The sequence below is a fragment of the Pinus tabuliformis genome, chromosome 3_1 (assembly GCF_031772625.1).
Source record: "Pinus tabuliformis cultivar Carrire ecotype Pingquan chromosome 3_1, CPIR1, whole genome shotgun sequence".
Lineage (NCBI taxonomy): Eukaryota > Viridiplantae > Streptophyta > Pinopsida > Pinales > Pinaceae > Pinus > Pinus tabuliformis.
In genome coordinates this window covers 624,195,692-624,218,286 of record NC_142301.1, presented here as the reverse complement: position 1 = coordinate 624,218,286, position 22,595 = coordinate 624,195,692, and the positions used below count along the sequence as shown (strand labels likewise).

Here is a 22,595-nt window from a genome sequence, read left to right as displayed (position 1 = left end):
GTGTGGTCCACTTTATGTATTGATCAGCTTTCGATAGAGTAGTACTGCTCCTTGACAGCATCCCGGAATGAATTCCAAGTGGGTGTGGCTGAAAATAGTGAGTCGGTACCTTTATCCTTCTGCTCGCAGTAGGTTTCCCACCAATCCTTGATGTGGGGGGCTGTTTTGAGAAGAGCGAAAATAAGTTTTTCCCCACTGGAAAAATCATGAACAGAAAAGTAACCCTCTAGTAGATTTATCCATTTATTGACGGAATCTGCGTCTATCTGACCCTCAAATATGGGGATTTCAAAATTAGCTTGTACCTTAAATGGTGTGGCATTTCCACAGTAGCTGTTGGAAGCTGATGCGTCGCCCCAGGATAGTTGTTGAAGGATCTGGGCAAAGTTGTCCATCATCGTGTTCCTTTGTCACTCGAGGGCTTCTTTGAGCAAGATTTTGATAGGATCTCTTGCCCCCTCATCTTTCTTTTCTTCTGCCATGGGAGGTTGTTAGGATTTGCGACGCTGATCTTGCAAAGGTTTGACCAATTCAAGCCCTAACTCGTTATATCCCGACCTCATTAGGGACATGCAAAGAAAAACTGAGAAAAAGAAAACTGCTCTGATACCAGTGATCCGGATTTAAACAGGAATGCAAAAAATTACAAAGATAACCATAAACATATAGATGTAGTGGAAATAATACTTCATTTCATTAATATAAAATACTGAAATATGCTTACAAACATAAATGGAAATAAACCAGCTAGGGTGACGATAACTTATCTCTAAGAAGAGATGTGGTGGCTACATGCCTCTGAACTATCTTAAAATGAGGGTCAAAGGCATATTTATTATCGAGAAACAATGGAAAACCCTAAACATCCAAAAACCTAACCTTAAAAGATGAAACACCAAATTGTGGGCCTCGTTTGGGTAAATTGGTACATCAACTTCCTGAGTTCTTAACTTTGGCATACAATCTCTGTTTGATGCGCACAATATCTCGTTAGAAAGATCTATCCGAGAACTACAACTTTGGGAGGAGCAACATCGGTCCATGGACCCATGTTGCTCCCGGGTTTCCCAAAAAACATCGTTTAGGGCCTCAAAACAGCTCCGAAAGTTTAAGACCTGAAAAACTGCCAAAAATAGTAAACTGTGGTACAATTAAGGAAATTGAAAAGCTGAAAGAAACAATGGTGGGGGTCCAAGTGGACTTGGCGGGTGGCCACCAATATCCACCTGGATCATCTCACCTATAAATGAAACATAATATACATAATCACCAAGTGATGGAACTGACACAGTTCCAAACACATCAATGTCCATAAGCTCGAATATCCTTTTCGTCCTCCTACCACCAGAGGAGAAACTGACCCATTTTTTCTTCCCATATACATGATGTTCACAGAAATCGAAATCCAGAGAAAAATAAGACATACCTTATAAAATAACATTACCATGAATTATTCGAAGGACCTTCTCTCCAATATGTCCAAGCCTTTGATGACATAGCATGGTCTTTTCTCTAGAGACCACTAAATTTTATGCTCCACTTTCAGGAACCACAAAATTGTTGTGCCCATCAATAACAGTATTGCCCAGAATCTTATACAAAGTTCCAATACAAAGTCCCCACATCAATACGTGTGCTACACGAACCAGATTGTAGGTATCTTTCTCGAACATTTTTTTTACATCTGCATCATCATTCTTTCTTACGGAAATCAAATTTATGGCAGATAGAAAAAAATAATATTCTTAATTGAATTTTATCTAACAAGAAATGAAGACAAAGATATTTGTAGAAAACAAAAACACAAAGATAAAAAATTAATCACACAAAAATGTTAGTAAAATTAGTAGATTAGTCTCTTGTTTACAAATCAATGCATGATAAATCAAAATTAAAATGGATTCACATTAATTTTTAGTATATAAGTATATGCATGCACAAGTGCACGTGCACACATGTCAACTTTTTGTTAAACATGATAAAAATTACACCTCGCTCATATTAAATAACACATCAATAATAAAAATTATATATATATATATATATATATATATATATATATATATATATATATATATATATATATATATATATATGATGATTGATATTGAAACAATTTTTAAATTTCATGGTCCAATTCTATATTAAACATTTAAAATGTAGAATTTCTTGCAAATTCTCTACAAATCTCACTCTGAGACCTCTGTAGAAAATATGACTCTAGATCAACCCGATAATGCAATATACCAAAGAAAAATACTATAATCTACTTCTACTATCAATTTACGGAAGCTTAAAGATTGAGCAAGATACGAGCTGGGCACATATAACCATAACAATAAGAATCAATACACATGAAACACAAAAAGTACTCAGGGGAAAGCCTCGGCTAGAAACCTCACTATGTGTATTATCATACAAGGTGGAAATACATCAAAATTATACAAAGCTTTAGCTCTCACAGCTAGCAAGCTCTCAGTACAATCCTCCTAGATGCTTACAGGCAAACAAAGCTTCTCACAAGCCTTCTCTTCTGCCCTCCAAGCCTCCTATTTCCTTGCGTTGTTTCTCCTGGGTGATCTTACTGTTGCCAAGTGTAACACTTATCACTCACACTCAACTCACACCCTGTAAAACTACACAATCCTCAAGGAACCATATTCCTTCTGCATGGATGATTTTGCTTTACAGGAAAACTCATGCAACTGATAGTACAATGTCCTTGTCTTTAATTTAAACTGGGTCTTTCTTAGAATAGAGATGCATGAGTTATTTATGAGAGAATCTTCAATTATCTAGAGTACACTAGTTTGATGCATGCATGCATTAACTGACTGAACTCACAATTAGTTCCTCAAACAGTTTGGAACTAATTTAACTGTACTTAACTCAGTAAACTAAGATAACTAATTACAACTCAAATACAACTTAATTTTATCTCCTTAATTAAGAAATAATCACCTTAATTTAATGAATAACTATTGCATGACTTCACAGAGACTTCTAGCTTGAATTTCTCCAACTAATTAACTCAAGATGAATTAATTAATTATTTTTCAAACAGTTGTTGAGACCAAATTCGAATTTTAATCCTCAATTTTAATTTAGGGACTAATTAAAATTGGAATATATCCCGAAATGCTATTTATAGCGATGTTATTTTTAGCATTTTTATTTTTTGCTATTTCCAACAGAGTTGGAGTATATCCTGAAATGCTATTTATAGCAATGCTATTTTTAGCATTTCCATTTTTAGCATTCCTTGTTGCCATTTTCAATATAAAAAATAATATATTTCCATAGTATTAAGATATAAAAATAATTTTGAATGAAATTTAAACAAAAAAGAATTGTTTTTGATTACTTTCTCTATATTATTTAGATAAAATTGAATTTAGGATATTTTATTTAATATGGATATTAAAATAATTTACTTTTAATAAACAATGAAATATTCTTTTATTATTATTTCTTTTAATATTATATGTAAACTCTACCTGAACATAAGAGTGACACATCTCTTTCATATTGATTTGTAAAAAATACATTTTGACCAAAAAGAAATAAACTAATTTGTTTTAACTATAAAATAGTTTAATAACAACATGTCAAATCAATCAAAGTTGTTAATGACATGTCTATGTTCATAGTTGTAAAATAAATAGATGTGATTTTAACATAATAAATAAATGTAATTAATGACCTCTTATGAACAAAAAAATTTATAATAAAAAATACATCAATTTGGTATAGCAGGACAATTTTGTCCATTAATTATACAAAATATAACAATTAATATTTATCAATAATATAATAATTAATATTTATATTATTAAAGAAGAAATCTTAATTGAAAAACAAAATATTCAAATATTTTAAAAGACATTTTATGTATTCTTTATTTGATTGAACATTCAAACTTTGTTATTAATAACCATTAAATTTGTTATTATATGTATAAGAATGAAAACACTCTATAATACCCCTATGAGTAGTTTTCGGTAAAAGGAATCAACCCTTATTAAAAACCAATACCAATAACATTATGCAAGAATGATATTTAAATTTTGAAATAGCATATTTTTTAAATTCAATTTAAATTTTGAAATAATATATTTTTTAAAATCAAGATATCTGGCATATAATTAATTTAATGCGATATATATATATATATATAACATTTTATACGCTTCAATACGGCTAGTAAGAAATGGCCACATAAATTTTTTCAACCCTATTTCAACTTTCCCTTGAAAAACATTTTACTCATTAAATTTCAACTTTAACTAGTTCGATTTGATTGACATTTGCTCAAGACCAAGGCCCCACCAGTTAATGGCTAGGCTTATAGAGGATAGGAACATTTTTTAAGGACCATGTGTTGATCTAAGCATGGTGAAGTTTTCAAATTGTAAATATTCAAAGATTAATAAAATCAAGTTTAAGGCAAGCTGTGCAGGAGAGAGAAGAACGGGGGGTCATCAATTCACCGTCGGGAAGCACATCCCGTAGGCCATCTGTATTTACCTTGTACTAACACGCTGAAGAATTATTTTTTTTGCAGTTAAGGATCTTGGGTACAATCATGGAAGGAACCGAATGAGCCCTTAATTTTTTTTTTATGAATGTTTTATAAGCAATATATATATATATATATATATTTATACATTAAGTCATAAATATTAATATTGGTATTGATATTTGTATTATTATATTTAATGGTAAAATTAGTTACTTCAGTTGTATGAACTAATAAAAAAGATAGAAATTTAAATTTAAAAAATTTAATATCTATTTTTAATTTTCAAAATATTAAGTATAATATCTAATTTTTCCAAAACTTTAATATTTTTCAACTTTAATAAACTTTGTAAAATCTATTTAATTTTTTTTAGAATTAATGAAAAGTCAAATGTTTTTGACCAAAAACAAAAACAATATCACCTACCATACGCAAGTATTAAAATATGTTTGAACCAATAATATTTACTTTTGGTTTGAATTGGGATAAAAGTTGTTGAATTTTTTATGAAAAGATTGACAAAGAGATGAGAATCAAAATATTTAATCGAACTAATTGATGTTATTTTAAAGTCGTTTATATATCTTTAAAAAAAAATTCAATGGACAATAAACAATTTATGCTTATTTGTAATATGGCTAAAAAATCAATTATTTTACTTTAATAGTACTACCACATTAAAAGTATTAATGTGGTTGATATAAGCTGAAGGTTTCATTTGTAACCCAAAGGAATACTATTAAACCTTAGGGATTAATATTATAAATCTGAGGTATATAAACCCTAAGAAAAATATTGTAAACTTTAAAATAAATATGGTTGACTATGATTGACAATTGTTGATTTTTATTTTGAGACAACCCTTATCACAATGCAATGTTGGACCATGGTTGAACATGATCAACCATATTTATTCAAGGATTTATAATATTTATCTTATGTTTTATATAACTTTGGTTTATAATGCTCATTTTGAAACCCTAGCGAAGTAATGGGGAAAAGAGGAGGGGGATTAGGGCGCGGTTTGGGCAATGCCGAGGAGACAGAGGCCGCAGAGATAGTCACGGTGGACGCCAAGGACCCTGAAGAGATGAAGAAGGAAAGGGGGTGTCCGTGAAAAAGCTCAATCACCTCGTAAAAGACAGAAAAATCAGTTCCCTTGAGAAAATTTATCTCTTCTCGTTGGCCGTTGAGGAGCACCAGATCACGGGTGATGGCAATGGCCACGGCGAGCTCAGTGTTAAGTGCAGCAAAGAGGTGGCCACAGCCAGTCGTGGAGCCATAATTTTGGCCAAGTTTTCAGTTATTCTCGTGAGGAGGGGTTATTGGGGTAATAATATCTGGAAACCCCACATCATACCTGTCAAGATCACTAGTAAATGTGGTTCCAGAATAGATAGAATGGTGCCCACCCCCAGAGGTGTCGGGATTGTGGCTGCTCGCATGCCTAAGAAGGTTCTGCAGTTTAATAGAATCGAATACGTGTTCACCTCCTCGCGAGGGTCGACCAAATCTCTCGTAAATTCTGTCGAGCCTGTCAAGACACAGGAGGAGTACCCATAGACTACAGAGCATTATGGAGACATTGAAGCTGCATGGTCCTACATGACCCAGAGGACCACAAAACCCCCTTCCTTGGTAACTTCTAATCGCTTTCAAATTTTTATTAAAACCCCTTCGGGGAAGACTAACTTGATTTGGGTCCTTGCAATAGACTATGTTATGAACCTGAAGAATATCATCGCCCAACAAATTAGTTACCCTTTTGGAATACAACATATGTTATATGGGGTTAGAACCCTGCAGGATCTCAGATCCATTTTGGATTACAACATTATCTCAGAATCTACTATAACACTCAACTTGAGGCTGAGAGGTGGTGCAACAACTTTCAGTTCAACAAAACAAACATAAGGGGGTAGTGGGACAAGCACAAAAAGAGAAAACGACACAGATCCACAATAGAAGCACAAAAATGGAGGAACATCTTATAAGGGTGAAAAACTCCTACAGTGGTCCCAAAGCAAGCTGGAACAGAACCTATTCCATACATTGTAGATCAATTGAACTATAAACCAAAACTAAATATAGATATACTAGAAACAGATGAGGCATGTAAGAATTTTGAATCACAAGCCATCATTTGTCGACTCAACTGCTTCTGGCCAAAACCTTTTGAACTTTTCCATTGGATATTCACAAAATGGACTCTACACTGTGAGATCCACCTCTGTTCCAGGGGGTTTTGATTGTCAAATTCCAATCAACAGAGATAAGAGACCTTGTGCTACAGGAGGGACCATGGTTTTGGGGATCTACGGGCCTTTTCATCACACCATGGTTCTCGGAATTCAATTCCAATACTATGGTTGTTTCCAAGATGCTAGTTTGGGTCCGTTTGCACAACCTACCATTAAACTTCTGGGACCAATAGATTCTTGTAGGTATATGTAACATCATTGGCAGATATATTAAAATGGACACACAGAGAGTGGAGGAAAGAATTTTTACATTCACACGCATCTGTGTGGAAGTAGATCTCAGTAAAGGCTTACTGAGCCACATACAGTTGAAGCATAAAAAATGCAGCTAGACATAGACACTAGACTATGAAAACACAACATTTAGGTGCAGAATATGCCGACAAACAGGACATATAAGAAATACATGTCCTGAAGACAAAAAATACAGCCAAAGGAAGAAAAAAATAGGGAAACAACACAAGGGTTGGAAATTTGCCCCACCAGATCCTAAAGAGGAGGAGGAGTTTGAGGTGGAAGAGCCCATACCAAATGAGAACAATCAAACAGAAAAAGAAGCAGAAATCTAGGAGACATCTCCACAACGACCTATGGAATCACAACTGGAAAAGATGCCAGATACAATGGAAAACAGTGGAACCAAAAGACTACACACATCAGACACCTCTGATTCTGACAAGGAAAATCCCCAACTAGGCACTGAAAATCCACTTCAACTTGTATCCACGATGCCGTCTCAAGGGGAGTGGCGCAAGGTCGAGAAGAAAAATGGGAGGAAAACATGATTTTCTCCCCATATGTACATTAATCTTTTTTAACGAACCATTAATCTGAGGTCATTTGACTTGCAGATGAAATGCGACTCAGCATATACGAAATGTAATTTTGTTTTCATTAATAAAATTACAACTTTTCTTACGGGAAAAAAAAACTTGGATTTACAATATTAATTCCTTTGGGTTTATAATCCCTTAGATTTAATAGTAAAATTCCAAGGAATTATAAACCCTAGGGATTAATATTAATTACAAACCCTATAAATAATATTATACCCTTAGAATATTATACCATTGAATTTTTAATATAAAACCCAAGAGATTATAAACCGAAAGGAATAAAATTAAACCCACATAATTAAAATTATAAACCCAAGGTATATAAGCCCTAAGCTATTAAACCCTCGAATACATGGTTGGCCATGGTTGACCATCGTCCAACATCGCATTGTGACCGACTGTCTCAAAATGAAAATAAACCATTTTCAACCATGGTAAACCATGTTTATAAATCCAATATATATAAACCCTTGGTTGACCATGATTTATATTGAGCCTAAGGGATTAATATTATAAACCTATGAATACTATTATACCTGAGGAATATGAACCCTTATATTAATATACCCAGGGGAATGATATTATAAACCTAAGGGAATAATAAACCCAAGGGATTAATAATATAAACGCAAGGGAATATAAACCTTAGGGTTTTTAGTAATAATCCATTGGGCTTATTATCCCTTGGGTTAATAGTATTCACTTGGGTTTATAACTACTTGGGGTTTTGTTATTAACCCCTTACATTTATTATTAACCTCTTGGATTTATACTATATATTCGTTTAGTTTATAATACAAATATTATAAACCCTTGGACCATGGTTGACCGTGATTGATTTCAAATCGAGAGAATATTTTTCACAATGTGATAATGGACCATGGTTGACCATGGCCCATTCTCATATTAAGACAATGTTTCTCACAATGCGACGTTGGACCATGGTTGAATTTATAAAACATGGTAGACAATGGTTGACCATGGTTGACCATAGTTGACCATGATTTATATTATAAACCCAAGGGAATAATAAACACTGGGGATCAATACTAAAACCCAAAGGACTATAAATCTAAGGGAATAAAATGAAACCCTAGGGATTGATATTTTTTTTTGGTAGGTAAGCACCCATTAGGGATTTAAACCAGTGACCTATCACAAGGAGTGCCTTAACAGTACACCCATTCACCGTCAATCCAAAGCCCCATGGGCTAGGGATTGATATTATAAACCTAAGGGATAAAAATTATAAACCCTAGGTATATAAGCCCTAAGATATATATTATAAACACTAAAATAAACATGGTTGGGCATGGTTAATTTCAATATTGACCATTATTGATTTTCATATGGAGACAATTTTTGTTACAATGTGACATTGGACTATGGTTGACCACGAGTGATTTCCATATTGAGACAATCTTTGTCACAATGTGAAATTTGACCGTGGTTGACTATGGTTTACCATGGTTGGCCTTGTATAATATTATAAACCAAAGGGAATAATAAACCCAAGGGTTTGATGATATGAACCCAAGGGAATGATAAACCCAATGGATTAATATTAAAACCCCAAGGGATTATAAACCCAACAGAATAATATTAAATCTAAGGGACAAACATTATAAAACCAAGATATATAAACCCTAAGATAATATTTAAACACTAAAGTAAACATGCTTGAACATGGTTCATTTTTGTATTGAGACAATCCTTATCACGATGTGACATTGGACTATGGTTGACCATGGCTAATTTACATATCAAGATAATCTTTGTCACATTGCGACGTTGGACCATAGTTGACCATGGTTGATTTTCATATCAAGACCATCATTGTCACAATTTGACGTCCGACCATGGTTGATTTTCATATCAAGACCATCATTGTCACAATTTGACGTCCGACCATGGTTGACCATGGTTGATTTTCATATCAAGATAATCTTTGTCACAATGCGACGTTCAACCACAATTGATCATGATTGTCCGTAATTATCATATGGACACAATTTTTGTGACAATGCGATATTCTTCCATGGTTGACCATGGCTGACTATGATTGACCATGATTAAGCATGATTGAAATTATAAAACCAAGGGATAAATATTATAAACCCAAGGGAATAATAAAACCAAGGGATCAATATTATAAACCCAAGGGATTCATGCTAAAACCCAAAGGGATTATGAATCAAAGGGAATGATATTAAAACCAAGGGACAAATATTAAAAACCCAAGGCATATAAACCCCAAGATAAATATTATAAACACATAGTTGACCATGCTTGATTTTCATATTGAGAGAATTATTATCACAATGAGATGTTAGACCATGGTTAACCATGGTTGATTTTCATATCAAGAAAATTTTTATCACAATGCGACATTCAAGACCATGGTTGATTTACATATCGAGACAATCTTTCTCACAATGTGACATTGGACCATGGTTGACCATGACTAACCATGATTGATTTTCATATCGAGACAATCTTTGTCACAATGTGACATTCGACCATGGTTGGCCATGTTTCATTCTATAAAACATGGTTGACCATGATCAACTATGGCTGACCATGGTTGACCATGATTGTCCATAATTGTCCATGATTATCGAGGATTTTGATATGGATACCATTTTTTTCATAATGCAATATTCAGCCATGGTTGACCATGAGTCACTATGATTGACCATGATTGACATTATCAACCAAAAAGGATAATAAACCCAAGGGATTAATATTAAAACCCCAAGGGGATAACATTAAACCCAAGGAACAAATATATTAAACCAAAGATATATAAACCCTTAGATAAATATTATAAACATATGGTTGGCCATGGTTTATTTTCATGTTGAGACAATTCTTATCACAATGCAATGTTAGACCATGGTTGATTTACATATCGAGACAATGTTTGTCACAATTCGACGTTAGACCATAGTTGACCATGGTTGATTTTCATATCGAGGCAATATTTGTCACAATGCGACGTTAGACCATGGTTGAACATGGTTTATTTACATATCAAGATAATCTTTGTCACAATGCTATGTTGAACTATGGTTGGCCATGATTGATTTTCATATTGAGACAATATTTGTCACAATGTGACATTCGAACATGGTTGAACAAGATTTACCATGGTTGGCCATGTTTCATTCTATAAAACATGATTGACCATGACCAACCATGGTTGACCATGGTCGACCATGATTGTCCATGATTTCATATGGAGACAATTTTGTCATAATGCAATATTCGACCATGGTTGACCATGACTCGCTATGACTGACCATGATTGACCATGATTGATATTATAAACCCAAAGGAATAATAAACCCAAGGGATTAATATTAAAAAGCCAAGGGATTAATAATAAAACCCCAAGGGATTATGAACCCAAGGGGATAATATTAAACCCAAGGGACAAATATTATAAACCCAAGGTATATAAACTCTAAGATAAATATTATAAACACATGGTTGAACATGGTTGATTTTCATATTGATACAATTCTTATGACAGTGCAACATTAGACCATGTTTGACCATGGTTGATTTACATATCGAGAAAATATTTGCCACAATGCAACATTAGACAATGGTTGACCATGCTTGATTTTCATATGGAGACAATCTTTATGATAATGTGACATTAGGCCATGGTTGAACATGGTTTATTTTCATGTTGAGACAATCTTTGTCACAATTCGACGTTTGACCATGGTTGATTTTCATATCGAGACAATCTTTGTTGCAATGCGATGTTCGACCATGTTAAACATGATTGTCGATGAGTTTCGTATGGAGACAATTTTTGTCACAACGCGAGATTCCACCATGGTTGACCATGGCTAGCTATGATTGACCATGATTAACGATTATTGATATTATAAACCCAACCAAATAATAAAACCAAGGGATCAGTATTATAAATGCTAAAATAAACATGGTTGACCATGATCGTCCATGATTGTCCATGACTTTCATATGGAGACAATTTTTGTCACAATGCAACATTCGAGACCATGGTTGATTGACATATAAAGGCAATATTTCTCACAATGCGACATTGGACCATGGTTGACCATGATTAATTTTCATATCGAGACAATCTTTGTCACAATGCGACATTCGATCATGTTTGACCAAGATTAACCATAGTTAACCATTTTCATTCTCTAGTTTGATTCATTTATTTATTGCAAGGAATTTATGTATTGCATTTTAAAAACCTGGCATTGTTTTTGGATGTTAATTGATGATTGAGGGAGATCAAACTCCATTAAAAAAAAACTTGAACTATTTAATATTTAAAGAATAGCGGAACTATTAAACCAATGAACCAATATTTCCATGAATAGCTGAACTGTTAAACCAATGAACCAAACATGGTCTCCATACGTTTATTTAAATTTATAGCAATTGGTTGATCCAAACATGTTCCAAAAATATATAATTATTATTATTTTTTTTAATAAAACATTGGCTATAATAATTAACAATATTACTATTTTATTATTAAAAATATTTATCAGAATATTTATAATAGACACCTAATACCCACAGTTTCAAAAGAAATTCCCACACTTCAGTGGATGGATATTCAAGAACCACGATGAAATACACAAAACTCTTTGTCACGACACCTTCTATTAATTTTTTCTTTCAAGTCGTTGTTCATGTCATTATTATTGAAGGAGTGCCAGAATGAGAAAGGAGAAAAATGCGTTGATGATATTTAGTCAATTCTCCCTTAAATTTAAGGCATGTTATCACGATATCCTAATTTTAATATTTATATACAAATTAAATTTAATTTAAACATTAAAGCACAATATACTTCAAGAAAATACAATCACAATGTGGTTTTAAATGCACAAACACCAATTTTTGTAAATTTCGTACCTGTTGCTTGTGGATTCAAACTAAGATACAAACAAAAATAAAAAACATTTCAAGATGATCAATCATGGTGAGCGTTTACTGTACCCGAATAATTTCGAAAGTATCTTCAAAACAATAAGAAAGTGACGGGTCCCCACAAAGACTTTTGCGTGAAACCTCTGAAACGACGCTGCGAGCAACGCGGATAGCAATGCCCCCAGGGCAGGAGTCTTTTTCTCGATATATGTGTTTAACGTGCACGTCATAATAAAAAAACTTAAAACACATGCATGTCTGGGTGTGGAATTCTGTTTGTAAATGTAAGAAAATCTTACCCATCTCTAACAAACCACAATATGTGGTTAAGGTAGATGGTGCCTTGTTGCAGTCGGGATTTATCATATTTAATTCAATTTTAATTTTCCCTATAAACGAGTCTATCCCCAATGTATTTTGAAATTGGAAATTTGGGAAAATATTGTAAACCAATCATTAGACAAAAACATGGTGCATAAATTTAGTGAATTTTGTATTATCTTAGGTTGTGATAATGGTGATTAATTCTAGACACTGAACGTTTTTTCCATGCTACAGATCCAAGGAAACCATACTTCCGCCTCGAGCTCTGTGCATATGAGATAATGATGCAAATTGCCTCGACGCCATATGCCCCTAGACTGATTTCCGCACAACTTAGAAGCACTGTTAACGCTTCGTGATCACCTGCGTTTCAATAATGCATTACAATGCGTTGATCTAGAACAAGTGGACCATTAATGTATACAACCGTTGTAGTAATAATGTTAAAAACAATGGAGCTATATCAAGAACCATGATAAACCATGTGAGAAAAGATAATCTAATAGTGGGAGCGAAAAATACTGATTCGATAATCAATGCAAACACAAACTGGATAGTTAAAGTAAGATCGACATTAAATAGTAACTCGACAACCCTCATCGTTGAACCAACCAATGCACAGTAAATAATGATAAAAACAACAGGGCTATACTAATATCCATGACAAACGTTGTGAGAAACAATAATCAGATAGACTGGAACAAAACAAACAGACAGCATGCGAAGCCATGAGCAATGTATAGAATCAATGGTGAAGAGAACATGAAAGAAAATATGGTTGTGCCAAGGATGTGAAGGTCGAGCAATGGAATAGAACCGATAGCAAACCAAAAATAAACGATTTGTCTTTCCACCTAACATGTGGCGTTATAGCTATTCCAATGCAAACGATTCATGATGGGGCAAGCAATTTAATGATTAAAAATGGTTATATTGTGTTGTAATGTAAATCATCCCGACGACATCATATTTCATCCCTCCAAAAATTGTTTCAATTGCTTAAATGTGGTTGCGCAATGTGAAGACACATAATCGATCCATAAGTAAGTCTTAAATGTGGTTGCGCCATGTGAAGGAAACCCAATCGCTTCACCGGCTCTTCACCCCAGGTTTAAATAGGAGAAGGAGAGCCTTTGGCCAATAATCATAAAAAGATTAACTAAAATACTTTAGAAACAATTTAGTTAATAGATGAAATAGATTACATAATTTAGTTGAAATATGTTTTTGAATATAAACATGCCTTTAATATTTAAAAAAAATACACGCACCTTTACAATTTAAATTTATAGTTTTACTAATTTGTAACAAATTTCGGAAAAAATGAAACAATAAAAATTATCAACCCAAAACTTCCATTCATATATTAGAAGTTATTTTATATTAGTTAGAGTTCGCTTTTATTGCATAGTGAAAAAGTTCGTTGAAAGGCGACTGGACGGAGAGAGTCGATCTCCGTGACCTCGAACAAGCTCCGGCATCCAAATCCCACCCCAAACGTCATATTATTCATTCACAGATATACGATGCGACGGAACCGTAACTTGGAGAGGACTTTCAGTAAATTATATATGAACAAATTTACAGGGAACAAAATCACGTGGCTGATCTTCTATCAAAGAGAGGTATCGAAGGAGCTGGAGAGGTTTTACTTTGCAGCTTCCTTACCAGACTATCGATAAATGCAAGCATAATTAATTTTGCATAGACTTTTTAGCTGTCAGTAATTTTTTTGGTATAGTTTTGTTTTTTTGAGATGGAATATATGAATAGTTACTTGATAGTGGACATAGGTTTTTTTTAGGAAATCTTTTTAGGAAATCATTGTAAAATTGTTTGGTTCAGTGATAGGATGATAGATAGTAAATATGTTAGTTTGGTTAAAAGTTGGTTTTTTGGCCCAAGATTAAGAGGGGAAGAGTGAAAGCTTGTTTCTTTTTAGCGAGTTATTTTAGGTGGTTTTTGCGTGGTTTTCTTTGAATAAAGGTGATGAGTCAATGCATTGGCTATTAGCAACTAGAATTTGAATAAAGGTGATGAGTCAATGCATTGGCTATTAGCAACTATAAATGATTGTACTCACTACTTTGATAACTAAATTATGATAAATTTTCTCACTTTTGAAAAAAATGTTTAATAACGTATAGATAGGGAGAAGGGGTGATTATATCAATGGACCTTATTATTCCATATTTTATTGGGGTTGTCTACCGAGCTACCCAGACCTGAATTGGGTACACCATCAAAAACTCCTCGACTACCCAAAATATCCGGCAGTAATCAGAATTTCCTAAATTTCTGCAAAATTTTATTCAAAATTTAAGCGGATTTTCCATTATTTTCTGAGAAAATTTGCAGTCTCACTGGACTTCGCAAATATTTTTATTTAGTCGCCTCTGGCCTACATAAAACGCTTTCTGCCCATATCCATGGACCTTATTCCTTAGTTTCATACTCATACGCCTGTGGCCGATTTTCGACAATGTGAAGTTGAGATTAGGATCCGAAAGGCGTTTGATTGTTGCAGTCCAGGTTGGCTCCATAGCTGACGCCAAGAATGTCACAATATCGCTTGTAGAAGCCGATGCGATCCTGCTGCCTCGAGTCGGTTCCTTTCCCGCATTCTAGCCCACCGTTGACGATGTTCGTCACCGCTCCATAGCCGGGTACCCTGCCGGCGGCGCTGTCGCTGCTGGACGGAGTCCATTTCCCGGTCATGACGTCGTGGCAGGAAGGCTTTGGAGATTGCGCGGTCATCCAGAACCAGATTGCCGTCTTGAAAGAAACTGTGGCATCGCTAGCAACAATGTCGGGGTTGTTTATGCCATCGAATCCGATTGCCTTCCCGGCCGGTCCATAGTTGTAGTTCCTGAAAAGCCCAAAGCAAATCAATACGAACATGAAGGTCCATTAAAATAATTAATAAGAAGATATAAGTATAAATGACTGACCATTGTAACTGAATAGGTCCTCGCCCGTAGTAGCTCTTTCCAGATACGCAGGGCCATTGGGAGGATGCCTGGCAGTACACCGCGGGAGGATTTCCCTGCTCCTCTTTGTAGCAGTAACCCCAAGCGTACGGGCCATCTGGGGCTGACTGCCACCCGCCTGTTTAAACCCAGTTTTCTTTTTATATAATTTCGTCGCTAACTACAGTGAAGTGAAAATCCGATCAGATAATTAATGAATGGTTAGGGAAGTGTAAATATTACCAGTGGTTTCGTGGGAGGTTTGGCCTAAGAAAGCAGCGAGCTCTCTTTTGTTAGTAGTGACATCACCAGAGGTGCCGAAGCCGGGGAAAGCATTGGCAGCCGCTATGAAGGCAGCGTATGAGTAGAATCCATTGGCTTTGCAACTGCTGTCATCTTTGTATTTCAACAGTTGATTGAAAAGATCTTCGGTAATCATGGATACAACTCGGTTTCCGCTGGGAGTGGCCTTGGTGGGGGTAGGCGGTGGTGGGGTGCGTGTGGGAGTCGAACCTCCTCTCAACAGTTGATTGAAAAAATCTTCAGTAATGATTGATGCAACTCCCTGACCACAATGGGCCGGCGTGTTTCCACACAATCCCCATTCGCTGCAACACAGCCCTCCAGAGCAAAGCGCTCCACCTGCTTGCTGTCCGCAATCCTCCGCGGACACAGAAGGCAAACCCATGATCATCGCCATTGCACTGAAGATTACTAATGTCGTCGCAAGGAGAATCGAGCTCAGTTTCCCTATAGTCCCCGCCATCTTTAGCCTGCAAATGTTTGCAAACTCTTGTAATAATTGAAGCCTCTGACCCCTCCTTTTACAGCAAAATTTCCCTCGACAAGCAGGGGGGCCAATTACTGCCATTCAACTGATCTTATCGAAAGAAAGACTAAACTCTTCTCCATTGAAGCCCCTGACCCCTCCTTTTACAGCAAAATTTCCCTCGACAAGCAGGGGGGCCAATTACTGCCATTCAACTGACCTTATCGAAAGAAAGACTAAACTCTTCTCGATTGAAACCTCCAGCAGTGCATATTGAATTTGGTACGAACTTATGTGTTGAGGATTATGCTTTTTAGTTGCTTTTTGGAACGATCTGCCAGACCAAATCTTAAAAGGTTATTGACTGGTGCGTCACCGACTTTGAGATCATTGAATAAGTGGACGTAGATGGCCCACTCTGTGTTAAAGGTGGGCGACGGCGGTTTATTCACGCAGCTGACTTATTTGTGTCAATTCCCTCCAATTACGGAGGTACATGTCACAAAATCTATATCCCCGATGAATTGAAATTCTAACAAAAAAAGACGATAATTCATTATTATTGGAGGGTCAGTCAGAGCGAAGTTCTTTATATGGCCTATTTGTAAATACTTATTCCTTGGTTATTAGTGGTATTTTAATATTTCTATATTTTCCATTGATATAAATTGATACACTTATGGCTGGGTTATTAATCTCTCTATATTATAGGCTTTGAACTATATTAATTTTATTTTGATTAAATATTTTTAGATCATACCATAATATATGACTTATGATATAAATAAACAATAACAATAAAAATTCAATTATTTCTTGAAATTTTAATAGGAAAATTAAGTTGGAAAATGTATAGTATGTACTATTGTTACCAATGTATCATTTTCATTGAAATTTAGAATATTAACTTTTAAATTATTTTTTAATTTAATTTAATATTAGTTTGAAATTAGTATTACTCCATAAATATTAGATGTTTGAGGAGTACCATTCATATATATAGGCATATTTGGGATAATTCAAATTTTCATAAAATTTTATATTTTATTTTTTTGATAAATTACAACTAATATATGTTTTCTATTACTTCAACACTGGCTTTTAGTGTACTATTTCATGTTTTGTACAACTTCACCACTTAGCTTTAATGCATTGTTTCACTAATCACTACTTCACATAATATTTTTTCACCCAACACATGTCTAATTGAGAGTTTTAATATTTGTTTGTTATAATCCACAATAGTAGTGCAATAAACAAAAGACTAAAGTCCATTGTACCAGAAAATAATTGACCTTGACTTCCTGACTTGTGAACTTGTTTCATAGAAGAAAAATATGTAAGTAAATTAGTTCATAAATTCTAAATTCTTAGTTCACTAGTAAACTTAACATAAAACTTTAAATTCGTTAGATTGTGGGATGCACTAAAGTGGATTGGAATGGCTTCCAATGTGACTATTAGATCAAATGCTAATGGTGCCTCTCAAACTAGTGGATATGGATTTGGAACTACAACTTATACTGGTATAGAGGCATAAGGATATCGAATAAGAAGAGAATCCAAATGAAATGGCTTGCTCTATTATGAGGCTTTAAGGTAAGCTGATTTTTCCACCTTCTATGCTATAGGCCTAAAGTAGGGTACAAATAAACTTTCATGTAGGTTTTTGACATGATGGGCTTAGCTCCCGATATATCTAGGGAGTTTTTTACTAATATAATTAGTGGCACGGAATCTTGGTTCCAACGTGTTCTCTTCATAACAACACGGTAATGACAATTAGAACATGATAGGATCTTTCGTTGGCTTTGTTGTGGCTTAATGTTTGCATGAGACCAAGTAAAAAAGAATTGGAACATATTCTTCTACCATGTCCAAAACTATAATTGATGCTAATGTTATTGAAATTGGTGCTTAAACTATTGGGTTGAAGGTAAAGATCTAGGGATAACGACCAACTAAGAATTGAAAATGGTGAATATGAAACACATTAGCTAACTAGATAGAGTACTCACTAAACCACTGGTTAAGTTAAGTCAATTCCCTTCCTGCAACGTCAATTTGACTGTTGTGTAGAATGATGGGCTAAATTCGAGATAAAATATTATGTTAGAGAATATCCACGCCCTTTATTCCAGCTCTGAAATGCCCTCCCTAAAGAAACAAGACAAGACATGACTTCCTAGATACAATAAGCTAAGTTTGTTTCCCAACCCACTAAAGGAGAAGTTGTCCTCTATCATCATCTTATAGGAATTTAAGTAAATCTACCATCATTTGTAACATATGCATCATAGACAAAGTCCTAAAGCATTAGATAAAAAAAAATCATGCACTACATTTGGTAAAATATCTCTAGTTGATATTTATGCAATAAACTAATTTAGACACTATATAATTGTTAGTTGTTATTTATGCAATAAACAAATTTAGACACTATATAACCGGCTACCAAGTCTTTTTGTACACTGATCACTTTGCCATTCGGTATTTAGCTAATAAAGCTATCAAAAATGGTCGAGTAACACGGTGGCTATTTGTTTTGCATGATTTCTACATTACTATTAAAGATCGTCCGAGGAAGGAAAACCCAGTTGCTGATTTTCTATCTTGAATCCCAAAGGTGAATGATCCACTAGTAGTAGATGACCAATTTTCGGATGAACACCTGTTTGCCATGGCAGTCAAGATGCCATGGTACACAGATGTGGCAAATTATCTCGCAGTAAGGAAGCTACCTAAACATTTGATGACAAGGGAAAGAAAACTGATCGTTCAACGCAGCACCCGGTTCTCTTGGATAGGCAGATATCTTTTTCATACAGGGGCCGACATGTGTATACGCAGATGTATCCGCGAGGATGAGATCCATGACATTCTGAAGGCTTTCCATGACGAGCCATGCAGGGGACATTTCGTAGATCGAAGGATAGGACATAAGGTATTACAAATGTGTTATTATTGGCCCACTATTTTTAAAGATGTTAAGAAATATGCCTAGGCCTGCGATAGTTGCCAAAGGATGGGCTAGCCTGGCCAATCTGATGAAATTCCTCTACAGCCCCAATTAGTTATAGAGCCCTTTGAGTGTTGGGAATTGGACTTCGTGGTTCCATTCCATCTGCCATCCAATCAAAAGGCCTACATACTGGTAGCCATAGATTATGTTACAAAATGGGTGGAAATAGTAGATTTAGCAAGAGCCACAGAGGAAGCAGTGATTAACTTCCTTTTTGGGCTATTTGTGTGGTATGGATTACCGCGAGAAGTGATCACAGATAGGGGAAAGAAATTCACAGTGCACAAGATTACTGCCACTCTTAGAAACCATCATATTACACACAGGATCACTTCCCCGTATCACTCGCAGGCGAACGGGAAGGTCGAAAGCACCAATAAGGTTATAGAAGCAATTCTAACCAAGACAGTCTCAACACAACGACGAGATTGGGCTGCTAGACTGCCAGAGGCCTTGTGGGCATATCGTACGACTTGGAGGAATACTACTGGATACTCTCCATACCAGCTTGTGCTCGGTAAAGAACCAATTTTTCCAATCGAATTCGAAATAAAGTCTCTAAGAACAACCCAGGAAGTGGGGTTGGATTTAACAAAAGCCCAAACCAAGCGACTTCAGCATATCAATGAACTAGATGAGGCTCGACTGCTTTCTTTGCAACGAAATGCAATAATTCAGCAAACAAAGGGCAAAATGGCATGACAACCTTATCAAGAAGAAAACATTTCAAAAAGGGGATTGGGCACTTCTGTACGATTCCAGATTCCAGGATTTCTAGGGAAAGTTGCAAACAAGATGGCTTGGCCCTTACGAGATTCAAGAAGTGCATAATAATGGTACTCTTACCTTGACTACCATTGACGGATCCGACCACTCTTTTAAGGTAATCGAGCATCGAGTGCACCTGTATCATCAACTGCTTACCAAGGAGTCTTTCTACGAGCAGGTACGCGAGGACCCCTCCATGCAAATTTTACCTGCAGGGACTGAGGACCCAACAAATTTTTCTTCAAAAAATTGAAATTGCTTGAGAAATTATAAATAATGTACATATCCTTTTTAATTGAGATTAGGCATTACCATGTAAATATGAATTTTTTAGGGATGTTTCACAAAGTTTGGAAGTTTTTTTCCTCTTTTTGTTTTTTCCAAATCTAAATCTCCCTTGATACCAAGAAATTTAATGTTTAAATCCTTTACCAATTCGAGACCCAACAATAGAGCTTCATACTTAGCTACATTTTTGGTAGCTTCAAATTCCAACCTATAGGCAAATTTGAAAGTATGACCAAGGGGAGATTTTAACACAATGCCAACACCTTTGCCATGTCTAGAAGCTACACCATCAAAATACATATACCATACTTGATTCTTTAAATCAACAATCTTTTCATCCATGGGAACTACGGAGTTAGACAAAATAGCATAATTCCCAAGGCTAGGTTGTTCTATTATAATATCATTATGAGGCCTCTTAGGGTCTTCCACGTGAAATATTCTTTCAATATCCCTATCAAGCCTTATAAAACCATTTCCTCCCAGAGAAGGAATAGTAGCATAATTCCAATTCATTTGAATACTCCCTCCCATATGAGAAGCCCACTTTCTCGATAGAAACATACCCCAAGTGTGAGGCACATCAATCACAATGATGTCCATGGAAATCATTATATCAGGATAAATAGACAAATGCACTTATAAATCCTTAATTAAACCATGCACTTCATCTGTCTTAGAATCCATGGCGCAAATGTTGTGATAAGGTCTAGAAATCCTTAAGTTGAGTTGTTCCATGACCCTTTTGGTCATGACACACACTGATGCACCAGAATCCAACATGCAGTTTTACAATTGAAAACCATTAATAAGTAAAGTAATATGGAATGGTTGATGATATTTATTATCTGGTTCCATAATTTTCAAATACACTGGAGCATCTTGATAACCAACTTCAGGAGCCTTTTCATGAAAAACATCACCACGAGGAGAATCAATAGCCTTCAATAACTTAGCCTTCTAGGAGGGAATATTTATTATCTCTATGACAGAAACCAAGGTCTTAGCATTATTAATCCAACCTCCCAAATCAATATTCAATCCAGAGTTAGAATTCAAACCAGGGTTAGAAACTCTGGGAGTAATCTGATTTTCACATTGCTCCTTATTTCTCTATTGATAAGTTAATCCTTTATCTCAAGAATTCTCCAAGATTTGTTCTGAAGAAGGCTTTTCACCAAATAGCTCAGACATCATGTCCTTCTCATCATTAAAGGTATTTATACTATAAGAAGATTGAATTTTTTTCACATCATGACTGTTTTCAACAATTTCCATCCATTCTTCCATGGATAAGTGATGCTCATCACCAACAATATTAATTTGATTACTTTCCCCAATAATTCCACCATCCATAATTCTCTTTATAGTAGGACAAGTAGCCTCATCACTAAGGGCATCACAAGCTCTACAATAAGGAGGAGCTTCTTCGACAACAGGAGCAAACTCAAGTGGATTTGGTGGTCTCTGCTCATTTGATGGGCCCCTCTTTTTCCAAGCATTATTATTTCAATTATTCCTAGGTTGGATGTTTTGTGCTTGCGATCTTTCCATTTGAACCAACCTCGCTTCCATGGCACTGATTTCTTTAGCATGATTTGACATCATTTTTTCTTGATTAATTTCCATGTTCTTAATCATTTGGGTCAATTATTTAATAGGATCACAATCAACCTCTTTAATTTCTTTTCCTTTAGAATCAAGAGATTTACTTGGACCCCTATCAAAACCTGAAATCTTAGATTTCCCAAACGCTTTCCTACATTGTTCCATTTCTTCAGCCAAAGTCTGCGCAACCCTATAATCATTAGGTTTAGCACGTCTCAGCTCATAAGATGTATCATTGTTAAATGCATTGAGATAATATTCCAAAAGAGACTTATCAGTAGGTTTATGATCTTGAG

General features: G+C 35.1%; 1 protein-coding gene and 1 pseudogene across 1 annotated transcript; one reads left to right on the top strand and one right to left on the bottom strand.

Annotated features, from left to right (window-relative positions):
* Positions 1 to 5,513: 5,513 nt before the first annotated feature.
* Positions 5,514 to 6,085, top strand: LOC149188581 (small ribosomal subunit protein uS5y/uS5u/uS5v pseudogene; annotated as a pseudogene).
* Positions 6,086 to 15,045: 8,960 nt separating this feature from the next.
* Positions 15,046 to 16,676, bottom strand: LOC149188580 (basic endochitinase-like). Its single transcript, XM_089413049.1, has 3 exons — positions 16,088 to 16,676; positions 15,827 to 15,983; positions 15,046 to 15,744 (listed from the first exon to the last, which is right to left on the bottom strand). Exons 1-3 carry the CDS (start codon positions 16,608 to 16,610, stop codon positions 15,372 to 15,374), a joined length of 1,053 nt encoding a protein of 350 aa, XP_089269175.1. The 5' UTR covers positions 16,611 to 16,676; the 3' UTR covers positions 15,046 to 15,371.
* Positions 16,677 to 22,595: the final 5,919 nt, after the last annotated feature.